Source organism: Tursiops truncatus, chromosome 11 (assembly GCF_011762595.2).
Source record: "Tursiops truncatus isolate mTurTru1 chromosome 11, mTurTru1.mat.Y, whole genome shotgun sequence".
In the NCBI taxonomy this organism is placed as follows: Eukaryota; Metazoa; Chordata; class Mammalia; order Artiodactyla; family Delphinidae; genus Tursiops; species Tursiops truncatus.
The window spans coordinates 66,423,022-66,449,401 of NC_047044.1; the positions used below are offsets into that span (position 1 = coordinate 66,423,022).

Genomic DNA, 26,380 nt, shown 5'->3' on the forward strand with positions numbered 1-26,380 from the left:
AACAGTTCCATGTAGGTCCATGCAAGTAGAATATACCCCTGGAGTTTCCCAGAGCCTAGCATCTCCTATTTCCCAGCTGCTGCTACTGGTTCATTGAAAATCTGGCCCTGGCTCACATTTCCCTCTCTGTTCCAAGTCCTCCATCAGACAAGAAGCACACCTGCATCCACAGACATGACCAGTGCACCTTGGTCCGTCAGTAGATTGACCCCTTATGTCCAACAGTCTCCCTTTCATGCATTAACGGCCATGGTCCCGTCCAGGACCTTGTTATCACTTGAAAATCTTCCATTTCAAAGTCACTTACTCAAGAATCCCTCTTTCTGAAGACACCATCATCTTCTCATTTTACAGTGACCTCAGAGGCCCCATGACTTTTTCTAATCAGTCTGCAGATCCTCTTTTTCTTCCCTCCCCTCTTTTTTTAAGGTTACACTTCCCAGGTCATCCTTTCAGTAACACTCTTGCCAGAACTCTTTCCATCATGCCCGTCGAGCAAAGCCCCAGCTCTGGCTGCAGCCCACTATGCCCTTTCTCGGTGTCTGAGTGATGCCGGAGAAAGCCACAGCAGGGCAGCTTGGTATCATTGCAGATTCAGGCCCCTCAGCCCTACAGGGGCCCTCACCACTTCCCAGAAAGCCTAGCACTTTTTCTAGGTTTCTCCAGGTCTGACCGGGTCCCTGACCTGGTCGTGCTCAGTGTTCTCTTCACTCCCAGCAGCTGAGAATTGAAGGTGTCAGATGGGAACTCCCTCAGCTTCTCTCCATCGGGTCCATAAACCAAGAGCATCTGCCCTCCGCACCTGTGCCTGCCTGAGACGCTGCTCCTCCTACCTAATGAGGACTCCTCCACATCTATAAACCATTCCACGGCCTTTCTCAAGGCAGCTCTCTCCTCCAGAGCAGGGGTCCCCGACCCCCGGGCCATGGACCAGTGCCAGTCCGCGGCCCATGAGGAACCGGGCCGCACAGCAGGAGGTGAGCAGCGGGCGAGCCAGGGAAGCTTCATCTGCCGCTCCCTACTGCTCCCTACCGGTCCCCACCGCTCACATTACCGCCTGAACCATCGCCCCCCACCCCGTCCGTGGAAAAATGGTCTTCCAAGAAACTGGTCCCTGGGGCCGAAAAGGTTGGGGACTGCTCCTCTAGAGTCACCTGTTCCCCTCACACGGATACTTCCTAGCAACATGTAAATGTGTGCAAGTCTCTCCGCTTGACAGAAGGTAGTCATCCCTGGCCCTCATAATTCTCCTCCAGTTTTCTCTCATTCGCTAGCCCTTCAAACTCGTTCCTTGATAGAGAGGTCAGTATTTTCTACTTCCTTTTCTCCTTCTCATTCCATAATCCACTCTAATCTGGATTAAAGTAGCGTCCTCAACACTCCTGGGGAGCAGCCCTCTCAGAGGACACCTGTGACCTCAATGCCTTTTCTTTATTCATCTCACTCAGTGGCTGTCAAATGGGGACCATTTTGGTGATGTCTGGAGATATCTGGTGATCACAACGGGGGAGAGGGTCCTTTGCACCTCATGGGTAGAGGCCAGGGACGCTGCTAAATATCCTACAATGCATAGGACAGCCTCCTACAACAGAGAAATCCAGGCCAAAATGTCAGCGGTGCTGAGGTTGAGAAATCTTGACATGATGATCCCTACGCAACACCTGAAACTACTCATCACTTCGTCTGTTTCTCAGCTTCTATCCTCTCACTCTCCAGATTTTCCTCCTACCTCTCTGGTGTTCTCCTTCTGCAGCTATCTATTGACTCCTGAGTCACTGCCCCTTATTCCTTGGAGATTTAAGCCTTGGTTCACTGTTACTTCTCCAACACACTACTCCTGACATAATCCTTGGGGCTCTCCTTATCCACATATATAATCCTTCTCACACCCTGTCTGTGCAAATCCACCCTGCCTCAGCCCAAAATTCCAGTGCTCATAGCCCAGACCCGGTCTGTACCACTTACTACTCCTCCCTCAGTTATAAACATCTGACTCTCCAACTACCACCTCCTATTTTTTCAGCTCATGCTCTTCAATACCCCAAACTCCAAAAATTACCAAACCTCACTAGGGTAGAAATCTATTGATCCTATTGCCCCACCTTCCTCATGTCTGTGGTCCTCTGCTCTTGCAAACACCCTGCAACTCTCTTACCCTTGTCTTGCTTTGCTGAACTGACCTGGAGAAACCCCCAAACAGGTAAATCAAACTCTGCCTGCTCCACACCTACTCCCCCAAGCTGGACTTAAATGGGAAAAGCAACTAACCTCAAGTGGGCTCTTAGGGCTGCCAGGCAATCATGTTCCGTTACCCAGTGCGTTCACTCTCAGATGACTGTCTCATACCTTCTCTCTCTTCAGATCTCTTCATCTCTCTTCCTTCCTCAATCTTAGCTAATGGCTTTTTCCCCATTTCATTGATAAACGAGAAGCAGTCGAGAAAAAACTTCAACAAGCTCCTACTAGCAGATCTATTGACCTAATCCCACCTGGGTCCTAATACGCTGGCTTCCCTCCTACTTCTAAGAATGAACTGTCTCTAAAGCTCTAGGTGGATGCCCACTTCTCCTCCCATAAGGAGGAGATTCCATCCCCTTCTTGCCCTCTCAAGGTCATCACTCCAGAAATTCTTCCCCCTCACTCCTGCCTTTTCAAAGTTTCTCTCTCTACTGGATTATTTCCATCACTTTACAAACAACCATTCCTGCCATCTTAAAACTAACTAGATAAATTTTAAAACTCTTTTCAACCTAACGCCTTTGCAGATAATACCCCCTTTCTCTGTATTCTTGTTCAGCAAGAACTTTTGAAAGTGTTATCTAAATGCCAGTATCCAATTCCTCTTCTCCCATTCCATTTTGAATCCTCTCTAATGAGCTTCTGGGTCCCCAGCACTCAGCTGAGACCTCTCTTTGTCAAGGTCTCTGCCATATTGCTAAATCCAACCACCCATCCTCATCAGCATCATTTGGGCATTCCTTCCTACTTTATACTTTCTTCCTTTGGCCTCCAGTACTCTCCTTGTTTTTCGCCACCTCACTGGTTCCTCCTTCTCAGTCTCCTCTGCTGATGCTTCCTCCTCTCTCCCTGACCTGTAAACACTTGAACCCCCCCAGGGCTCAGGCCAGGATTTCTTCCTGATTCATCTCACTCCCTCCCTTGCTGCTCATCTCCAGTCCCATAGCTTTAAATACTGTTCGTGTGCTGACAACTCCCAGGTCTCTAGCTAGATCCTTTCCTTGAACTTGGACTGGATGTCTCAAGCTTGACATACCCAGAACAGAATTTTGATTTTCCTCTGAAGAGTCTCCCTTCCAGCTGTTCCTTCCATAGTCTTCCAGGTCAAAAATCTTGGGAGTCATCCTTGATTGCTCTTTCTCGCACACCTCACAGCTGATCTGTCAAAAAATCCTGTTGGTTCTACCTTCAAAACATTACCGAGAATTTGAGTATATCTCACTGCTGCCATAGTTAACACTCAGGACCAAGCCACCACCATCTGTCACTTGGATTCCTGAGAAGCCCAATAGACCTTCCTGCTTCTGCTCTGTTCCACCATACTGTTCTCACAATAGCCAAAGTGATCCTGCTAAAACTAGGTGAGGTCAGGTAAAGTCACCCTTCTGCTCAAAACCCCCCAGTTTATCTTGCCAAGGGTTACCCTTGAGAACTAAAATATTGCCTGCCATATCAGTAAACAAAGGTTGTTGCTTCACATTGCAGCCGCCTGGACGGTGAGCGCTGAGGGAACTCAGGATGGAGACAAACAGGCTGCCCACTGCCAAGCTCATCTAGCAGTCAGCCGCTGCAGCCACCCCCATACAATGCACCTGAGGAGACTGGCCCCCAGATAGCTAAGGTGCGTGTCAAAGGAGTGATTTCAGTGAGCCCAGACTCTTGCATCTTCCCATACATAGAAAAGCAATAAATTCTTTCACCTGAGATAGCTGGTTTTCTTTTCTTAACAGTAATCCTTTGATGTTCTGACTACCTGGTCTTTTGTTGCAAAAACTTCTATATATCCTGGCTTCCCTCCTTGCTTCTTCGGAGCAGTCTCTCAGAGTTATTTGAGATGCTGTCTCCCAGGCTCGAAGTCCTAAGAAAGTCCACCAAATAAAACATAACTCTCAACTTTCAGGTTGTGCATTTTTTTCAGACAACACCCTCAAATAACTTCCCAACTCAAAGTAAAACCAAAGTGTTTACAATCGCCTGTAAAGTCCCCACTAGCTACTATTCTCACCACCCTTCATTCTACTCCAGTCACATTGGCCTCCTTTCCCCAAACCTTCCACCAACTCCCACCTCAAGACCTTTGTTCCTGTTGTTCCCTCTGCCTGGAATGCTCTTCATCTAGTTTTCCAAAGAGTTGGCTCCAGCATCCCTGCTTCAGGTCTTTCCACTGATCACCTTCTCAGTGAGGTTTGCCCTGTACACCTTGTTGAAAACTGTAACCAACTCCCTCTGCAACACACACATATAATCCTTCCTTTATTTTTCTCTGAAGGATTTACCATCATCTGACATGTTGTGCTTTATTTATTTTGTGTTTTATGTTTCCCCTACCAAAATGTAAGCTCCACACGTGCAAGGATGTCTTCTGTTTGTCCGCTACAGTGCTTAAAATAGTAGACATCAAATAAAGATTTGTTGACTGAATTAAGATTTTAACTCTTTCTTCAAGGTCACATCTATTTTCATCTAGTTAAAGACAAACAAATTTGAATTTCAGGAAATCAACTGTATTCTCTGTTAAGCAGTATCTTCTCTCAAAAGGGGAGCCAGTTACACAAAATTCCAAATGGCATAAGAACTCTTCCGACCTCCTTCTCTCTGCATAACCATGAGTGCTGAATGAAGGGAACACATTTGCTCCACTTTAATCCTCATCTTCCCGAGTCTCTTTTCCTTTTCTGAATCCTGAGGTTTCTCATCATCTTCCCTGGTTTACCCTGTTGTAATCCTAATATTCTTTTGCCAGCCCAAACTCTATCTTGTTACTTACACCACATTTGGTAGAAGGTAAACAAAGGGAAACATCATCAACTGGCATGAGATAAGAGGCTATAAGAATCCTCCTGCCTCTAAAAAGCCCAGGGAGTCATAAATAAACCTCAAGTTCTGGAAAGGCCGAAAGAGAGGGTATTACTATCGAGACTTAGATCATAAAATGTAATTCCTTAGCCTTCTCTTTCCTTCCACGTGTTCTCATGTTGACTGCAGCCTGGTTTCTATCCAGCGTGCTGCAAGCAGATTCCCTGTTGCTAGATCAGAGTTCCTCCCCATACCCCATCCTTCGCCCCATGTATACTCAGGCAATCAGACCCATGTGAGTTCCTGGGTCAGTGCCAACAGAGGCAGGGTTTCTAGAAAGAGCCTTGACCACTACCCAACATTTCCCCCTACCAACCCCTCAATCCCCAGGTTTTTTTCCTACTCCCCGGGGCTTGGGATCAACCTGGGGTCTGCTGGGGCAGTCACGCTGGCTGGGCCCCTGCAGTGACGCCTAGATCACCTTTGCTCTTAACTACATCTGGGATTGGGAGCACTGGTGGGAGCCTGGGATGCCCTACATCTGTGCTGCCATGCTGCAGGACCACCTTTATATGCTCCATCCCCAGGTGGATGGCTCCCCATCCTTGGTTCTCACCAGCTTGGCCAGTGCTGCAGTCTCTACTTCTAGTCTGAACTCCTACAAGTTTATCTGGGTCTCTGGTACTCAGTTCCCAGCCTCACTCTGGTCAATCCCTTTCCTCAGAGTCTGATACCTGTCATCACACACCCCATCTACTTTCAGGGTCCGTGTCCCAAAATGATGGTCACCAATCACATGGGCCCAGAGCATCCGACCATGCCACCGTTTCCTCGACAAGTTCCCTCTTGAACTAACTGCTCTGAAAATTCTAATGTAATGAATTACAGTTCATTGGCACAAGGGAACAGAAAATGTCAGAGAAGATATCAGCGTCAGAGGAAAAAACCAGCATGGCGCTGTACACCTTAAACTTACACTGTGCTATATGTTAATTATATCTCAATAAAACTGGGGAAAAAACGGTATGGGAAAATGTTCAGGATAAAACATTAAGTTAACAAAGCAGGTTATAAAACAGATTTTCATTGTGCTTAAACAAAAAACTGAACCACGACAGAGACGGTTTCCCACCAGAGTGAGATAACCAAGGGACTCTCTGTAAGGTCAGCCCTTAGCCAGGTCCCTTTCACCTTGACCCTCACCCACACATGCACCTCACCTCGGAGTGGGTCTACGTCTAGTTTCAACATGTTCCCAGCTCCTCACAAGCTTTGGGGTGGCAACAACACATGCACCTATGTTCACATCTTCATTCACCTTTTAACATGTCAGCGTGGTTTGGCTAAACTCACCCACTTCAGCCCACAGAGTGGAGCAGACAGTGGGGAGGGGCAACATGTGATCACGGGACAAACTCTGCCCTGCAAGGTGGCCGCTGTCTGCAGGCACATGAGGGATTCACAACAGCATTTCTTTACCCGTGATTTATGTAGACTACACGGCAATACTTTGTCTGACTAGTCACACTACACACCTGAACTGGGAAGGAAACCTTTAATGTACTTATCATGCCATAAGGAGCACTGCTCTCAGGCCTTGTTTCAAACGAAAGAAAAACAAATTCTGAAGGAAACTAATAATGATAAGGATTTTGTCCTCCCTCTTGGCCAAACTATATAACTATATAAATACTATATAAATACAAAACTATATAAATACATTCTGTACAAAAACACTGGGCTCTTCATCCTTCTAAAATCTGAACTATTTGAGGATAAGGCCTGAGTAAACACGGTCTACGCCTTGTTTTATTTCCGTTCAACTCAGCAAACTGCGGCTGGACCTTCCGAAATGCCACCCGGAGAAGAACAGAAGGCTGATTATCCAGTTCCTTTTATTCTTCTCTCTCTTTTCTGTTTCCAATTTTGCTTTGCCTTTGGGCTCTTTTTTTTTTTTTTTTTTTTTTGGCATATACATAGTTTATTTTTTATTTTGGGGGGCTCTTTTTGCTCCCAGTTTTGTACTGGTGTCCCTGTTTCTAATTCAAGATTTTGGTTTGGATCACCTTAGCTGACTCTGTCCTGGCATGTGCCCAATCCGCCACCTCCCCAACTGCAGCCACCCATTCTGACCGATGCTGTAACTTTCTGCCTACAAAAGAGGCTTCCCTTAAATATCGGGCCTGAGTCCCCTGAGTACCCTATTCTCAAGGCAGCTTCTATACCTCCGTTTGTTTACCATGGAGACAGCTCGGGAAATACATGTTTACTATGGAACTGGGAGTACATGGGCTACTGTGATGCTGACAAGAAAACACAAGCAGCTATGTACGTGCTACACAAAGATGTGGCAGGCAATGATCATCAGATGTGTGAAAATTTATAAAGCACAAGAAAATCACAGATTCCTCCCTGAATATGATATGAACACACAATCAGAGAAAGATAATAGCCAGGATATAGAGATCTGATATCAACCACACAAATAAGGAAACTGTGATTAACAATTTCAGCATCAGGGCTTCCCTGGTGGCACAGTGGTTAAGAATCCACCTGCGAGTGCAAGGGACACGGGTTTGAGCCCTGGTCCGGGAAGATCCCACAGGCCTCAGAGCAACTAAGCCCGTGTACCACAACTACTGAGCCTGCGCTCTAGAGCCCGCGTGCCACAACTACTGAGCCCATGTGCCACAACTACTGAAGCCCATGCAGCTAGAGGCCCCGCTCCACAACAAGAGAAGCCACCACAGTGAGAAGCCTGCGCACCACAACAAAGAGCAGCCCTCGCACAGCAACAAAGACCCAACGCAGCCAAAATAAATAAAGCTATTAAAAAAAAAAAAAAAAAGCAGTTAGAAAATAACAAAACAGAAAAAGGTCAGCTCCATGAGTCTGTACCAATATCATACTCAAACGTGAAATATCTGTGTCAATTCTACTTTGGGGCTGTAACGGCAGAAGTCAGAAAAAAACACAAAACTGCTCTGTTACTTTAAGATGCAGGAATACTGGCGAGCATTCACAATTCTGCTTCACTGAAAATCTCACTGACTATAATAGAGAAGTCATTGAATACTATGTCTTTCCATTATACCCAAGTGATTTTCACAGTAGGCAATCTGCTAGTACACCACAGGAGTCCCACACTTTGAAATAAAATGGCATTGTGGATAGAGTCTCATGTGCCATCCCTTTTCAGTCCAGAGACCTGCCTAGTTTCCTTACTCTTGGCTGAATTGAGGGGACAATCCACAAAGAGTGTGTGGGAAGAGGGAAAGCACATAATGAGGTGGCTTTTTGTTGTTTTTTTTCCGCTATCAATAATATAATTGTGCTCTGCCGATTACTGGAGTGGCGACTACACATCATACTTTGAAAATTAAAAAAAGATTTTTCCATTGCTAAGTTGGTAGACAAGCCATTTGCAGCAGGGGGCAAAAATCAGTAAATCTAGGTGGATCCTGGCATGCTTTCCTTACACATCTGGTGCAATAACATGGTATAGGAATTAGAGACATACTTCTTCCCATCACCCTCTTCAAATAAGCCTAATATAAAACCTATTTAGTAAGGACATTCTCCACCAGGCATCCTATGTGCTTAATTTTCTTTAAACAAGGCATTAATAAAATCACAGTAGCATCTAATAAGATTTTTAATTCCTTGAGGGTAGGAACCATGGCTAATCTTTAATGAGTCTAATTTAGTGAGAGCACTTAGTTCCCTTCTTAGCAGAAACAACCAATAGAATATCCCTAGCCCTACAAGATGTATCCATATAGGTTGTGTTACTGAGGCTCCAGAATGAAAAAGGAATTGGACTGGTCAGTGGACCTGGATGTGCTCAGTAGAGACTGGTTTCCAGAGTTTTTGACAGCAGAAACTGGTAGCAGGGGTATCAATGAATAAAGGGGGAGTTTCAGACACACAGTGCTATTTTACTGCAGAACAAGTTCCCATTTGCTATTACAAGCAGCGTGAAGAGCGAGCTTACAGTGCATGATGCCAAGACGCTGTAGTTCAGGAACGTGCTCCCCAGAGGACGAGAGCTTTGCACACAGAGTCCTAACAGCGAGGCCTGTGCCAGATCTAGAGCCACTGAAGGCAAGAACTCATTTAAAAACAAAACAAAACAAAAAACCCTCTTTCTCCACTTTGTGAGAAACCTCTAGCTAACTGATACAAATTTAAGATAGAGTGGTAGTACTCACAAACTCCGGGGTTCGGAAATCCTGCTGACTTTCCAGTGATCCAAAACCGGAGACAATTGTCTGTTCAAGGTTTTCCAAGACTGAAAAGAAACAAAAAAACGAATAAATAAATGAGCATGATCTTCCGTTGGCTCACATACTTTTTTTTGCTTTTAAGTCAGCAGCATTGGCTTAACTATTTTTAGCGTCTGTGGCACACTTACAGGTTGACATTATTTAAGGCTTTTGGAAATCAGGACACTCAAAATCTTCAGTAGCTATTTCATCTACTAGACAATGCCACACTTGTAGGATATTAGGTCCTAAAACGCTCTAAGGCTAGATCTACCATGAAAAATCACTTAGCTTCTACATGGAAGGACATGGCAACTAAATGTTATAAAATTCCAGCTCAGGAACACTTTAGCCTATTGATGTTCTTTTTTCTTCCACATGTCAGGGAACTGATGTGGAGTCATTTTAGGGTAGTAACTTTCTGTTTTAAAATCTGTTGACTAGCACTATCTAACAGAAATATACTGGGAGCCAAACAAAATATTCTAGTAGCTACATTAAGAAAGAGAAATAGGTAAAATTCTTTTTAGTAGTAAGATTTATTTAACCTGATATACCCAGATTATCATTTCAACATGTGTGTATTCAGTATAAAAAATTATTAGTGAACTATTTTACATTTGGGGGGTATTCTTATACTCACAACACATCTCAATTTGCACTAGCCACATTTCAAAAGCTCAATAACATCATGGGACCAGTGGTTACTACACTGGACAGCACAGTGTTAAGAGGGATAAAGGAACCAAATCCAGAAGGTGGGTTGTTCTGCAAGACACTAGTCTCCTCTTGTAAACACGTTCCTGATGTGAATAAAAGGGACTGTTCCAGATTAAAAGACACCAAGAGAACAAAACAACCATTTGCAGTGTGTGGTTCTGGGTTGGATCCTGGTTTAAACAATCCAGATATAAAAGACTTAAAAACAAACTGCGAAAATTTGAATACTGATTAAGTGTTGGGTTATATTAATATCGATAAGTATAACCACGTAATGGCCATGTAGAAAAATGTTCTTAGTTAAATAAACTTACATAAATAGTCAAATATTATTAAGCATTTAAATAAATATTCTCATTTATCAACAGGTCCAGCCTCTTCAACAAATCAATGACATGAAAAAGGGAGACTGTTAGAGATTTAAAGAGCCCTACGGAACAGAACTCCAACGTGTGTTTTTTCCCACACCACTGAACAATTAATTCAATTCTGACACGAGCTACCTGAAGGTAGCATCAGATTCCACAGTTTATGGGCTCAAGACTGCCCCCATTTCAGATGCCAATCGGAAGTCCATGTTGTCACCTGTGCTTCTGACTAACTGGCTATAAATTGGAGGTTCCCACCACCCTCTCCTCAGGCTCAATTAATTTGTTAGAGTGGCTCACAGAACTCAGAGAAACATTTATTACATTTACCAGTTTAGTATAAAGGATGTTATAAAGCAGGGGTCCTCAACCCCCGGACCACGGACTGGTACCGGTGCCTGGCCTGTTAGGAACCGGGCTGCACAGCAGGAGGTGAGCGGTGGGTGAGCGAGCGAAGCTTCATCTGTATTTACAGCCGCTCCCCATCACTCACATTACCACCTGAGCTCCGCCTCCTGTCAGATCAGCGGCGGCATTAGATTCTCATAGGAATGCAAACCCTACCGTGAACTGCACATGCGAGGAATCTAGGCTGCACTCTCCTTGAGACTCTAATGCCTGATGATCTGAGGTGGAGGTGAGGCGGTGATGCTAGCGCTGGGGAGCGGCTGCAAATACAGATTATCATTAGCAGAGAGGTTTGACTGCACAGAGACCATAATCAATTGCTTGCAGACTCATATCTAAATTCTATCAGTGAGTGGCAAGTGACGATTAAGCTGCATCTTACGGAGTAGACTGGATATAAGCAACACACTTTGGGTGTCACTGTCTCCCATCACCCCCAGATGGGACCATCTAGTTGCAGGAAAACAAGCTCAGGGCTCCCACTGATTCTGTATTATGGCGAGTTGTATAACTATTTCATTATATATTGCAATGTAATAATAGAAATAAAGCGCACAATAAATGTAATGCCCTTGAATCATCCCAAAACCATCCCCCGCCCCTCCCCCATCTGTGGAAAAACTGTCTTCCACGAAACCAGTCCCCGGTGCCAAAAAGGTTGGGGTCCGCTGTTATAAAGGATACAGATGCACAGCCAGATGAGGAGGTACAGGGGCAAGGTGTGTGGGGAGAGGTGCAGAGCTTCCATGCCCTCTCCAGGCGCCCTGCTCTCCCCACAGCTCCACCTGTTCACCAACCTGAAGCTCTCCAAACCCTGTCCTTTTGGGGTTTTATGGAGGCTTCATTACAGAGGCATGAGTGATTGACGATCAGTGGCCATCGGTAATTGATTCAATTTGCCCCTCTCCCCTACCCCGGGGGTCAGGGGGGTGGGACTGAAAATTTCTACCCTCTAATCACTTGGTGGGTTCCCTGGGCAGCCAGCCCCCCTCCTTTGGTTACCTAGGGGCTGTCCAAGCACCTCATTATCATAACAAAGGGCATCTTTATCCCTCTCATCACGCTGGAAATTCCAAGAGTTTTAAAAAAGGAGCTCTGTGGGAATTCCCTGGCGGTCCAGTGGTTAAGGCTCCACACTCTCACTGCTCCAATCCCTGTCTGGAGAACTAAAACCCCACAAGCTGCGAGGTGCGGCCAAAAAATAATAATAATAAATAAATAAATAAATAAAAAAGGAGCTCTGTGACATGAACCAAGGAAGAACAAATATATATTTCTTATTACAAATCACAATATCACAACAACCATTAGCTATATGTGGTACTCAGCTGGATCTTAACTTGAACAAACCAGCTATAAAGGTTTGCTTTTATCAAAACTAGGGGTGGAAGGTTTGTTTGTATTTATCAAAACTAGGAAGATTGAGTATGGGATAAGCATTAAGTTACGGTAAATTACTTTTAATTTTATGAAGTGTGATGTTAGCTTTGTAGTGACTTTTTAATTGCATATTAATTTTTTTTTAATCCATTAGAGGCTTTCGTGAAAGAAGAGACTGGGTTCCTATCAACCCAGAAAAATTCCCTTCAGTGGCCCCAAAGAAAGCTGGGTATGTATAGGTGAGAGTTATGAGATCTCTAAGTGATTGTTTAACAAAACCAAACTATCGGCCAACCACTCAGCTATTTGGCACATCACTAAGAAACATCCCAATATCTGGACTAGACTTCAGGTTCACTCAGAATCTTGCCCACTAAACTCATATCACTGTAAGCCTATGAACTGCAAGAAAGTGCCAGTAGTAAAGAACAGACAAGTGATTCTAATGCTTCTGAAAAACTGAGTTCATCACAGGAGCCCTAAATGTGAACCAGAGCAGAAACAGGAAAGAGATGAGGTGAGCCATGGCTTGCAGAGCTGTGACCAGAGCCGAAATTAAGGTGCTTGTCCCTGAGAACTCCAGGGGCCAGGGGGCGACAGCAAGTACTACACAGTCTGTTACATTCAGCAAGTACTGCATAGTCTGTTACACTCAGGGAATTGTAATAAACTGGTTATTCCAACATCAGAACAAGTTGTCCAAGATAATTACATTCTTGCAGGCCACCTTTAAAACTTGCTAAAATGTGTTTATACTAGTGGCTGTGAGGGTGGGTTTTCAATTGGTGTTTTGCAGCTTGGTTTACAAGTAAGAAGAAAAGACCTTTTTATAGCAGTAAGATAGACACTGATGAAATTGTATCTGTGGTGCTTATGATTCACTTTTTTTTCCTGGCAGAACTAGCAAGTCAGAGAAACATCATACTGCAGGTATTTTTTTAAACAAATACTGTAAACCTGATGGAGTGACTTGACTTTTGCATCTTATCTGGATTCCTTTAGAAAGAGATGCCCAATTTACCTATTATGTATCTGGGGTCAACAGATGGGACAGAGCTGCTGTTGTTGACATTTTTTTTTTTTTTTTAATGAAAGGATAAGCTTAAGAAAGTACAGGGCTTCCCTGGCGGCGCAGTGGTTCAGAGTCCGCCTGCCGATGCAGGGGACATGGGTTCGTGCCCCGGTCTGGGAAGATCCCACATTCCGCGGAGCGGCTGGGCCCGTGAGCCATGGCCGCTGAGCCTGCGTGTCCGGAGCCTGTGCTCCACAACGGGAGAGGCCACAACAGTGAGAGGCCCGCGTACCGAAAAAAAAAAAAAAAAAAAAAAGAAAAAAAAAAGAAAGTACAAATTTTGCCTAAACACAGAGGAGAAAGAAGATGTATTGCCCAGATGTTCTATCAAATTAAAGGCATCTATGCAGCTTGACAGGATTTGTGAGAGAAAATATAGAACTATTTATAATTTTAGTTATTCTGTTGGTAATGGAAACTAACAGATTCACTGGTTAATGTCAACACAAAGTAGAACCTGTAAATTTGAGTGAATAAAACAGAAATGGCTTAATTGAAACATCATCCAGGTAGCACAAAGCTGCAGCTGTTGCTCTCATTACCTAATACAGTACTGAGAAGCAAATGGTTTATGATGCTAATATGATAATTATACTTCCCTACTGAGGGGCTCCAGTTACTGTTTGATATTCTCATTTCTGGTAATCTAACACAGTTGAAAAAGTTCATTTCTCAGCAAAAATAAAATAGTCAAAATCTAGGTGACACTTTGAGGGCTTTTTATTAAAATAGCTGCAGAATCAGGAAAAAGATTCTAAAAAGGCAAAAATGTTCATTTAATTTTCTTCTTTATATAAGTCATTTTAAAATGTAATACTTTGAAATGCATTTTTCATATTGCCGTAATACCTCACTTTATACTACAGAAGTACCACCTTGAATGACACCATGATTAGCTCATTTAATTTTGGCACTTGGAATATAAAAAGCATGCGGTACCTCTATGTTATCTGTTCATCACAAAGCTGCTGAGAGAACTGAAAACTGTTTATTCAATGAAAAATCTTTGGTCCTGACATGTTGATATAATTTTGTATGGATGCAATGTGAAAGTTCAACTGGAAGTCAGGTTCAACAAACATTCATTGCCTGGTTTATACATATTTTGCACAGTCATTGTGTTCTTAGGCCCTGGGAATACCAAGAAGAACCAGACAAAGTTCTCTCTTCTTGAGGAAAGGAATTTGAGACATGATAAATCCTATTTTGAGGATAATTAGTAAGTGCTAGGCTAGACAGACTAACGGAGTATTGTAGGAATACCAAAGAAAACACTGTATACACATACATCAACTGGTTTACTATAGGCAAAACTCAAATAATTGAGGCTTTGGTCAAAAGAAACTCACTATTTACTTTTCCTAAATTTAATAGTAATTGATCACATAACAATTAGTTTAAAATGAAAGAAATAGAAACAATATTTTTAAAACTTTATCAATGCAGTTACTATAGTAAAATTAAAGGAATAAAGTCATTGGTGGTACTAGTTGACATACATGAAGGCCCCAACAGAAATGTCTAGAAGTCCAGTCACATTAATGAGTTAATAAGAGAACAGTAGAAACCTCACCAGAAAGTTGCAGTTCACATGATTACTTGTCTATCAATTAGAAATGGAAATCATCCCAACTGCAAAATGGAGAGGTAACTTCTACAGCAAAGATGATTGAGATTTACCTAAAATGGGCAATAAAACGAGCCATCATCTACATTTTATAACTTGGATAACCTATTATCCATCAGAAAACACAAAATGACCTCTCGGGAACGTCATGCGTAAGGCCCAAAGACTGCCTGATAAGCAGTGCCCAGCAATAAAAGTAATCAGAATTAGGCATCCACACTATATCTAACTTACAGCATCAGTATGGCAGGTCATTGGGTCCAAATGACATCTTCTTTATGGTGACTGGTTGTGAATGAAATGGTCAGAGGCATAGCAAGTATATGAGAGATAGCAGGTGAAAACAGACTGTGGCCTGGTGCAAAGGGCACTGTGCATGGATTAAGGGGATTGATTGGGTTGACCTGCAACTTAGTTGCATGATCCTGAGCAATGACCTATTCTCAATTTATCTGAAACTAGTTAAAAAATTACTTTCCCTGGTTATCTTACAGGTTGTGCAAAGAATACAAATGACAATTCAAAATCATGTTAAAAAAATAAAACACTATCTAAATATAAATTAAGTTCACGTACATAGAACATAATCATATCATACAGTGACATGAAGAAATGTAAACAGAAATTTCCTGAGGGTGTTATAACATGCCTGGCACTTCTAAAGGTCTGATCTTACTTAATCTTCTTTGTATCCTCATTTTCACAGATGATGAAAATTTAGATATCATTAGTTGCCTGAAGTCAACGACTAGAAGTGATACAATGGCAGTCTGAATCTGACTCCAAAACTGGACATCTTTTTGAATTCACTAATGTCTCCTAAGCTGCTCTAAATAATTCCAAGGGGTCCCCTGATGCTAAATGTAACTTGGTAATGAATTAAAATAGCACGGTAAGTCAGAAAAGTATTAACTTGACTAACACATCTTGAAAAACAAATAATGAAAAAAAAATCCAGTGAAATTTATTGGTATAGTACTCACAATTAGAAGAATTAATGGAAAAGCTCCACAAAATAAACAAACAAATACAATATTCTGACAAGTGGCTAAAGATATTCACATGCCAAGGATGGAGCTAGGTGATGAAGAGGGTATAGAAACTGTCCTCAGGAATCCCATGATCTAGTGAATGTACAATTAAAGAAGTATTAAAAGAATGGGCCATATTGCCTTAGGAATGAAGATATGGTCACATATCCAGATTGGGCAGGACGTCTAGTGATCTGCCAAGCATCCTATACCTATACCTATACCTCTCTTCTCCCACTGGACTAGAAGTCTCTGAAAACTGGATCTCAGCATATATCTAATGTTTAACCTGAATAACCTGGCACTCACCAGCCACTATTTTTAAAGCAACCACACACTGGGACCACCATTTCCTGTCACTCCGTAATTTCCAGATATCATGTGGGCCTGCCCAGTCTCACTCCCCACACCACCTAAGGCTAAGCCTATACCCCACGTGTCGCATCATCCTATGTTATCGTATTTGGTCTCCAGGTTCCAGTGTCTCTTTCTCTGGCTTCAGTTTTACAGGATCCACTGCAGTTTGGTGATGGGAAGAGGAAAATCGATTTTCCCTATTATCCAAAGGCTGTAAACTTAAAGATTATAGGCCCTGTAATATTAAATGCTATTCTAAAATGGGTCCAAAGAGTCATTATTAATGAAAATAAAGTTAATAATGAAATATAAAACACAAAGACAGGAGAGTTCCTTTCAAGGTTAAGACGGCTGCATTTTACCACCCAGGGCAGTGGACTTGGTTCACAAGACCTCTATGCAGTATAACCCTGTGGCTTCAGGCACATCACTCAGCCCTAAGTCTCAGTTTCCTCATCATTAAAATGTGGATTATAATGCCTACATCAGAAAGTGGAGAATAAATTAACTGACACATATATAAAAGTGACTCGAAGACTGTTAAGTACTGTATAACTATTGGGTACTTTTTTAAAAAAACTTCATTCTTTAATAAATTTTGGCATCCTTTACCTTGTTAGGCACCCATTTTTCCCTCTGACTTTTTACCTTGACTATTCCTACCATTCATTCCTTTTATAAGAAAATGAATTTAAACATAGAAAAAGATAACATTAATTCAGCAAATATTTTTGAATGACCTCAGTGGCCTAAGCACCGCTGGCTACTACTTTCAATGAAAAGAAATGTGAATCAGGAAATGTTTCTTCACTTTTCTGAATCTGGATGGATCAGCCTCTTACCACAGCTTGCTACTGACATATAAACTAAACTGTGGCATTCTCCTCTAATCATTCCGGGAATGCAAATTCCAAATTGAATTTGATGGTTTCTTTTAGAGTTCTGTTTTTCCCATCTTCAGAAATACAAAAGTGTGCTCTCTCTCTCATATTTCTGGAAGTGAAAAAAACAGCTAAAGTGGGAAGAAGGAAAAAAGCACTTATGAATATGTCAAATTTGTTAGGGTAAGAACATTTTCTTCCCTTTTTTTTGGACTCATGACTAGGACCCAGTACTACCCTTCAAGTAATTTAGAATATAAATATTTTCCCTACATTATGGTAAAAACTGCCTTGTTTCAAAGGTGCCCCCTGTTGTATCTGCCTTCTTGATTAATGTATTAGCATTGATTCAACCACCTAAACTACAGCTGGGGCCATTTTTGACTTTTCTCTTTCCCCCACTCTTGATATTTGGTCAGTCACCAAGTTTTATCCTTTTTATATTCAATCTTAACCTTAGTACATTCTACCTGGAATGCACCTCCTCTCACCACCATTTTACCCTTTCTTTAAATTTTTTTTTCAATGTCACCATTTACGTACCAGGTTAAGTTAGCTGCCTCAACCTCACATTCTTATAGCACTTTGCAGGTCTAGTAAAACCTGTCATATCACTATGAAAGGTGTCCAAACACTGAACTGTTGCATTATTAGTTATTAAAATATAGTATTTTCAGTTGGTCTTCTGGTGAGAGTGTGGAAAAGAAATAAAAATTAGTGATTATTATAAATAAATTTGCAGCTTATATGGAACAGAGTCCCAAATAATCACATAGTAGTTACTCTCTCACAAACTGGTCACCTCCAAGAAGATAAAATCTGGAAAAAACATACATGTCCATCCCCTTTATCACACTGTATGGTCATGACTTGCTTTTCTTCTCCACTTGGTCCCGGAGCTCCTAGAGGGCAAGTCACTGTCTTAATTTATTCTGTTTCCTCAGAACCTGAAGTAATACCTAGCATATCATGGATCTCCGTACATGAGCGAATAAATGATGGAATGAATTATAAATGCTTTGTCACTCTAGAAAAGTTACTAGTGCTCAATTCCTCAGAGTGAATTTAATTACCTATGTAATAATAAGAGAGTTTTTATATTTCCAGAAATATATTGCATTGGGCCACACTGGGATATGTCCACATACAAAACAGGCCAATAGTAAAGTGTCCTTTCAAGATAATAGTCTTCAAATGCTTGGACAATATTTACAAAAAGGAGAGGCTCTGCCTCCCCTCCACCCTGCCCACTGCTCCAGCAACGCATCAGGCAGGAACATTTCCTACCTGCAGCACCGAAGACTTCACAGCAGAAGGAAAGGCAGACAGTTTGGTGAGTCCCTTGGGCATCTCATCCTCCCAGCCCTACCCCAAGTGGCAACTCTAAGGATTTCTACCATCCACAAATAACAATACTAGCCCCGAGAAGAGCTTCAGTAAACACAATTTTCTCCATCTTGTTACATTCCCAGTGACGTTTAGTGCTGTTTTCCTCTTATTAGCCTTTCCCTATTCCCACAAACTTCCCTCAATAATTCAGCTCCAAAAATATCCCTGGAAGTTAAACATGTCTCTTTCTGAACTCACATTATTCACTCTCATATACCAACCACATTAGCTAATACTTTTTTTGGGGGGGTGGGGGGCGGGGTACGCGGGCCTCTCTCACTGTTGTGGCCTCTCCCGTTGCGGAGCACAGGCTCCGGACGCGCAGGCTCAGCGGCCATGGCTCACGGGCCCAGTCGCTCCGCGGCACGGGGGATCTTCCCGGACCGGGGCATGAACCCGTGTCCCCTGCAGTGGCAGGCGGACTCTCAACCACTGCAGCACCAGGGAAGCCCAGCTAATACTTTTATAGAAAAGCACAATATATATCACAAACCTACCAGATTCTAACTGAATTCATTAGTTCCTTTTCATCTAAAAGAGTTATTATAGTAACATATATAAATCATAAAAGTTGCCATTTAAATCATTCTTAAGTGTACAATTTGGTGGCATTAATTCTGTTCACAATGTTGTACAACCGTAACCACTGTTTCCAAAAATTTTTTTTTTTAAATCACCCCAGAGACTCTGTAACCATTAAGCAATAACTCCTCATTTCCTCCTCCTGCTAATTCATAGTAACCTCTAATCTACTTCCGGTCTCTATGAAGTTGCCTATTCTAGATATTTCCTATAAATGGAGTCACATACCATTTGTCCTTTTGCCTCACTTGGCATAATGATGTCAAGGTTCATCCATGTTGTATTGTGTATCAGAACTTCATTCCTTTTTCTGGCTGAATAACACTCCATTGTATGCATATACCACATATTGTTTATCCACTCCTCTGTTGATGAACACTTGGATTGTTTCTACCTTTCGGCTATTGTAAATAATACTACAGTGAACAACGGTGTATACGTAACTGTTTTAGAGCCTCTGTTTTCAGTGCTTCTGTGTATATACCTAGTAGTGGAATTGCTGAGTCATGCAGGATTTTGACGTTTAGCCTTTTGAGGAACCACCAAATTGTTTTCCGCAGTGGCTGCACCATTTTAGGTTCCCATCGGCAATGTATGAGTGTGTCAATTTCTCCATATCTTTGCCAATGCTTGTAATTTTCTGTTTTTTAAAAACTTCTAGCCATCCTAGTAGGTGTGAAATGATGTTGTGGTTTTGATTTGCATCTCCCTAATGACAAATGATGCTGAGCATATGCTACTGACCATTTGCAGATCTTCTTTGGAGAAAGGTCTACTCAAGTCCTTTGCTCATTTTTTACCTGGATCGTTTGTCTTTTTGTTGAGTTGTAGGAGTTCTTTATTATTCTGGATATTAAAGCCGTATCAGATATATTATTTCCTAATGTTTCTCCCACTGTTCTTCTTTTCACTTTCTTGATAATATCCTTTGTTGCACTAAAGTTTTTATTTTGATAAAGTCCAATTTATCTATTTTGTTTTTGTTGTCCATACTTTTGGTGTTATATCTAAAAATCCACTGCCAAATCCAAGGTCATAAAGGTTTACCTCTATGTTCTCCTAACAGTTTTATGGTTTTGGCTCTCATATCTAGGTTTTTGACCCATTTTTAGTTAACTTTTTTTTTTTTTTTTTGCGGTACACGGGCCTCCCACTGCCGCGGCCTCTCCCGCTGCGGAGCACAGGCTCCGGACGCGCAGGCTCAGCGGCCATGGCTCACCGGCCCAGCCGCTCCGCGACACATGGGATCCTCCCGGACCGGGGCACGAACCCGTGTTCCCTGCATCAGCAGGCAGACTCCCAACCACTGCGCCACCAGGGAAGCCCTTAGTTAACTTTTATATGTGATGTGAGGTTGGGGTCCAACTGCATTCCTTTGGCATATGGAAATCCAGCCGTCAAAACAACATTTGTTAAAAAAAAAAAGCCTCTTCTTTCCACATTGAGTGTACTTGGCACCTTTTTCAAAAATCAATTGGCCATTGCTGGCCAGTTTCTGAACTCTCAGTTCTATTCTGTTGGTCTATATGTTTATCCATGTGCTAGTATCACACACTTTTGATTACTGTAGCAGCTCTCTGGTAGGTTTTGAAATCAGTAAATGTAAATCCTCCAATTTTGTTCTTTTTCAAAATTGTTTTGGCTATTCAGGGCCCCCTGCAATTCCACATGAATTTGAGTCAGATTTTTCAATTCTGCAACCTTTACCATTTTAACAAACGTATTTTGAAAATTTTAGATTTAATAACATGAACAATAATCAATCTTAAAACTGAAGACTAATTTTTATTTAATTTTACCAATTTGGTATTGTTTTTTAAAAACTTGGCTAAGAGAGTTGATGTTCTATAAAGGACAAATAGTATTAATTATAGAAGTATGTTCCAACAACATCTTGCAACGCTATCACTATCACTCAGCAGTCCAATTGGTTCAAGTCTCTTAAGACCCCCAGAGTTCCCACTGGAACACCACCCTGAGTTTGAAGTTGGCTATGGCTCAGCTGAAACTTGGTTCTAGTCACTGATCTGTCAGTTTCCATATTATAGTGATTATACATGTCCTGGGGATGAAAGAAGATACCACACTTAAATTTCTACTGTCTTTAAACTCAAGGCCAGCGTAGGCCTGATTTCACAATCAGTTTTTAAAGCCTAGGAGGGACGGGAACATAGAAATACAAGGAAAAAAACACTATAGGTCCACATTCCCTTATCCAAAACCTTTGATGCCAAAATGTTTGTGTTTCAGAATTCAGAACTTTTCAGGATTCAAAAAGAAAATAATTCTTATCTGTATATATTGTATATTACTATGCACCCTCAGTGGGGTCTGGGACAGTACCTCTTACTCAACCATGGTCATGATTTGCAGCCAAAAATGTGAACACTCTAAGTGGGATGAATAAAAAATATAAGTAGTCTCATGTGGGCTGAGGTCATGTTTTTTTCAACAGATCTGTCCCGTTTTGTAACATGAATTACCAAAAACATTTTTTTCTAGCACTTCTTGGATTTTTGAGTTGTGAGCAAGGGTTTGTGAAAGTTTAACTACTAAGAATGTATTTAGCACACAATAACAGGAAAACTCTATTACAGCAGCTTGTCATATATACACAGAGCAAAAAGCCTGAGATTGCCTTAGAATGCAAGACTAAGAAGGAGGGACCCCTAGACTTCTATCTCTTCTCAACATCTCACAAGCTGAGTGTTTAGCAAACCAGTAATCAACTACAAATAAACTCTAACCTAGAAAGTGAACCCTAAATTTGCATAAAAGGAAAACCAGAATTGATATATCATTTTTAATTATCAAATTGACAGAAGGTAGTTATTAATACCTAATATTAGCAAAGATGCAGGGAACACGTACAGATAGTGCCAGTGTCAGGTTGTATAAGTTTCTGGGTAGCAATTTGACAAATGTAGCAAAAGTTTTAATATTAGTCATACCCTTTGAATTTATAATTCTATTTCTAGGAAACAATACTTGCTTTCTTAAATCAACTAGGATACAGCTATATGATAGTACATAATGCAATTATTTAAATTAATTTTGTAGGGAATATTCATGACAAGGAAAATTTTAACAATGTGTTTTAATGTGAAAAGTAGATTATAAAACTAGATTACAGTATATACCCCAAATAATTGAAAACAGGAACTCAAATATTTGTCCACCTATGTTCATAGCAGCATTATTCACAATAGCCAAGAGGTAGGAGCCATACAAGTGTTCATCTACGGATGAATGGATAAACAAAACATACAATGGAATATTATTTAGCCTTAGAAAGCAAATTCTGACACCTGACAACATGGGTGAATCCTAAGGACATTAGGCTAAGTGAAATCAGCCAGTCATAAAAGGCCAAATACTATATGAGTCCACTTACATGAGGTCCCTGCGTGGTCAGATTCAGAGAGACAGAAAGCAGAATGGTGGCTGCTGGAGGCTGGGGAAGGGAGGAATGGGGAGTCATTGTTTAATGGGTGCAGTTTCAGTTTTGCAAGATGAACAAGTTCTAGAGATGGATGGAGATGATGGTTGCACAACAATGTGAGTGTATTTTATGCCACTGAACTATACACTTAAAAATGGTTACAAAATGGTAAACTTTAGGCTGTGTCTTTTACCACAATGAGAAAAAAAGGGTCGTTTAAAAATGTCTGCTAACAATTGTGCATAAGGCAGTACCAGGCAGCAGGGGCTGGGGGTTCTTAGATGAGCAGAAACAAGGTCTGTGTCATGCTCTACGCTCCTTAGTAGAAACCTCTCTAAAGTCCATAACCCCGGTTGGTGCTGGTGAGTGTGGAGGGCTCTTGTGGTGCTCGGGCTTTTATCACCTTGCCTGTATTTTAACTCTCCCCTTTGCCATGAGCCATTTTCCAATAAACAGAAGAGGATATAAAACAAACCAAAAAACCCTATATATACTGCATGATCTAAAATTTGTGTGGAGGTAAAAATAAACTTAAGCAAAAGATAATGGGTGGCAGAATATCAAGTGTTTTTATTTTAATGCTTGTCTATGTTTTTCAGATTTTCTACAGTGAACATATACAAAACATGAACATGTCAAGAAACATCTCGGTCTTAACATGCTCAAGCCAAAGTTCTTGACTTCTTCCCTGCACTCTGCCTTCTCCCCTCCAAAAAGACTTGCTATGCCCCAGGTCTTCCCCATCTGGGTAAGTGGCCCCCAAATCCACCAAATAAATCAGACCAAAATTGTTGGGATTGTCCCTGCCCCCTTTCCCTCATACCTTCACATTCAGTTCCTCAATAAATCCCATCAGTTGAATTTTCAAAATCTACCCAGAAACCAGCTACTTCTCACCATTCCCATAGGGCCTAGATAATAACAGATAATACTTAGAGTGCTTAATATGCTCCAGTTCCTGTTTCATAGCTAAATTCTTTTTATATATGAACCCATCTCATCCTCACAACTGCCCTATAAGGTAAAGATAAGTATTGTAGTTTCCTTTATATCACTGGTGAAGAGGCACAGAGAAGCCAAGTATTTTGCCCAAGATCACACAGCTCATGAGCAGGAGAATCCTTATTTGAACCCAGGAGCCCATAGGCTATGCTTGTACCTACTATATTACACTGGCCTTGGGTAGCTTGCTCTGCTGCAATATTCAAGTCTCTGTTCAATATCCCAGCCTTGGAGATGCTGCCCCTCAAATCCTAACTTACACAGTCCCAGAGCAGAGCCCCTGTTCTCCGTCACCTTGCCCTGCTGTACTTTCCTTTAGCATTTAACTAATAATTACTTACTCATATATTATGTGAGTTCTATGTGGGCAGAGATTTTGCCTTGTTTGTAGCTGAATCCCAAACACCTAGGATAGTTCCTGGGCCAAGGCAGGCACTCTGCAATTCTCTGCTGAATGGCCAAACGGATGCCTGACTTCTCGAAGGCTGGCTGCTAGAGTTGGACAGACCTGAATTCAGAGCCCAGACCCATCACTTTCTAACTGCGACCTTAGGCAGCTTATTCAACCTTTCTCTGCCTCAGAGTCTACACTGAAAAATGGGGCTGATTGTACTTCCTCTCAGGGTTGTTTGCAAGAAGAGATGGTCTGTGGCATGTAAAGTGTTCAGCATGGTACCTGAACACAGTAGACACAAGATAAGTATTAGCCATAAGCATTACAGAGTGAGAGGGAAAACAATGTTATTTTTGAACCATCCTGAAGCTCTTTTCAATTTCTAAAAAGGAGTATAGCCTTTGGAGTATGTCAAGAAATAAAAATGCTGACAGCAGTCTATTAAATGTTCCGTTGTATCAAAAATTAGGAAAGTGTATGTAAATTCAGTCTAATACTGAAAATGAAGAAAACTCAAGAAATGTAAATCCCATTTTTATGCATCCTCTACTGTATTAATATTTAGATATTTCTAACTCATGCCCATTACTTAAATTTTGAATGTGCGGATGCATTTTTCAAGCCATCAGTTAAATAACGGACTGAGAGTACAAAAATTCCTTCCAAATGAATCAGTTTTAAATGGTTCAGGATATTATCTTAGGCTACAGAGAACTGAATGCCTACACCGTGAAAGCGATTTAAATTCCCATTCGAACAGCCCATAGTGCTGCCACTGTGGGATGAGAAAACGGGAAAACGGGATGAGAAAATAAAGGGCAAAAATCCCAGCAACACAAGCCTCATCCACCTCCTCCTTCACCATTCAAAAGCCCAGTAGCCTCGGGGGACTGCTCAGAAGTGGGGCACCCAGACCGTGTCCCCAGTCCCAGTCATTCCCTTCTGCTAAAAGAGTGGCAAGGGTCATGTGGTACTAATACGTGGCTGTTTGAGGGAAGCTCTGGTTTGGGATGTGAAGGGGGGAATCACAGCATGAAGCATCTGGCCCTGTGCCCCAGGGTGCTGATCTCTTTCTACAGGACCGCAGCCCTCGTGACAAGTGTCCCTCTAAGATGGTCCCAGAGATGCGGACAACTCCAAACCATTATTCTTAGTCTTCTGAGCACAGAGTTTCTTAGCTGCGAATATAATGCTTTAGAAGGTTTGAACCCATGCTATTCGCTCCACAGAAAAATAACCATCTCTTCATGTCTCATCTCTCATTATGCTCTGATTGTGTAACTTGAAATACTAGTTCAGTTGCCAGCTAGTAAGGACCTCCTACTACTCTCCCCAGCAGATCGGTGTCAGGGAGGGGGGGGCACGGTGACAGAGGAGGCAGGCAGATCCAGACAGGAACATCCCATCCCAATTTGGGAGCTCTTTCAATGGGTTAGAAAGCCATGTCTTTTGGAATTCCATCAGGGACTTCAGTCATGGGATTATCCTCCAGCTGGCCAGAAGCAGTTAAGGCAGTCCAGGCATTTCTACTCCAGAAAATACCACAAAGTAGTTCTTAAATTGAGATTTCCAAAATAAATAGACCTCTGAACCTAGCGAAATCACGTTAGAGATACAAAGTATTTAAATTTTCTCAAAATATTAAAAAAATTTAACGTGCTAATTGCAGAAATCATAGTACAAATGACTGCCTCTCCCTAGGCAGTGAATAATAATCCTGAGACTTGTTCCAGGATCAGATGTCTTAAGTTACTGGTCCTCTGTGAGTTTATCTCATGCCTGCTTTTGTCCTGGTCCTTCCTGTCCCTGTACCAAGTTTATGTAAATATAAGTTTATTATTTCACACAAAATAACACCTATCATTGGGACTTCCCTGGTGGCGCAGTGGTTAAGAATCCTCCTGCCAATGCAGGGGACACGGGTTCGAGCCCTGGTCTGGGAAGATCCCACATGCCACGGAGCAACTAAGCACGTGCACCACAACTACTGAGCCTGTGCTCTAGAGCCCATGAGCCACAACTACTAAGCCCGCGTGCCGCAGCTACTGAAGCCCGCAGGCCTAGAGCCCATGCTCCGCAACAAAAGAAACCACCGCAATGAGAATCCCGTGCACCGCAATGAAGAGTAGCCCCCGCTCGCCGCAACTAGAGAAAGCCCGCGCGCAGCAACAAAGACCCAGCGCAGCCAAAAATTAATTAATTAATTAATTTAATTAAAAATAATAATAATACCTATCATTTATTTAGCATGCAACGTGAGCTAAGCACTACAGCTGGTCTTGGAGATGTAAAAATAGCCATGAAGACACTGGCATGTAAAGGCTTTAGGTAAACAAACGTACACGTGATGTCCAGTGAAAACAGATGCCTGCACAGTGCTGGGGAGCAGAAGAAGAGATTCCCGAGCCAGCCTGGCTGGGTTTGGAGG

The 26,380-nt window shown here is 42.0% G+C and overlaps 1 protein-coding gene across 3 annotated transcripts in view; it reads right to left on the reverse strand.

The window, feature by feature from the left end:
* ANO6 (anoctamin 6) overlaps nt 1–26,380 on the reverse strand; it is a 200,561-nt gene that overhangs the window by 114,007 nt on the left and 60,174 nt on the right. For all 3 annotated transcript variants that reach the window (XM_019934579.3, XM_019934577.3, XM_019934578.3), the window contains one exon: nt 9,246–9,325. In XM_019934579.3, coding sequence (XP_019790138.1) covers nt 9,246–9,325 — 80 coding nt within the window. The remainder of the gene's footprint in view (nt 1–9,245; nt 9,326–26,380) is intronic.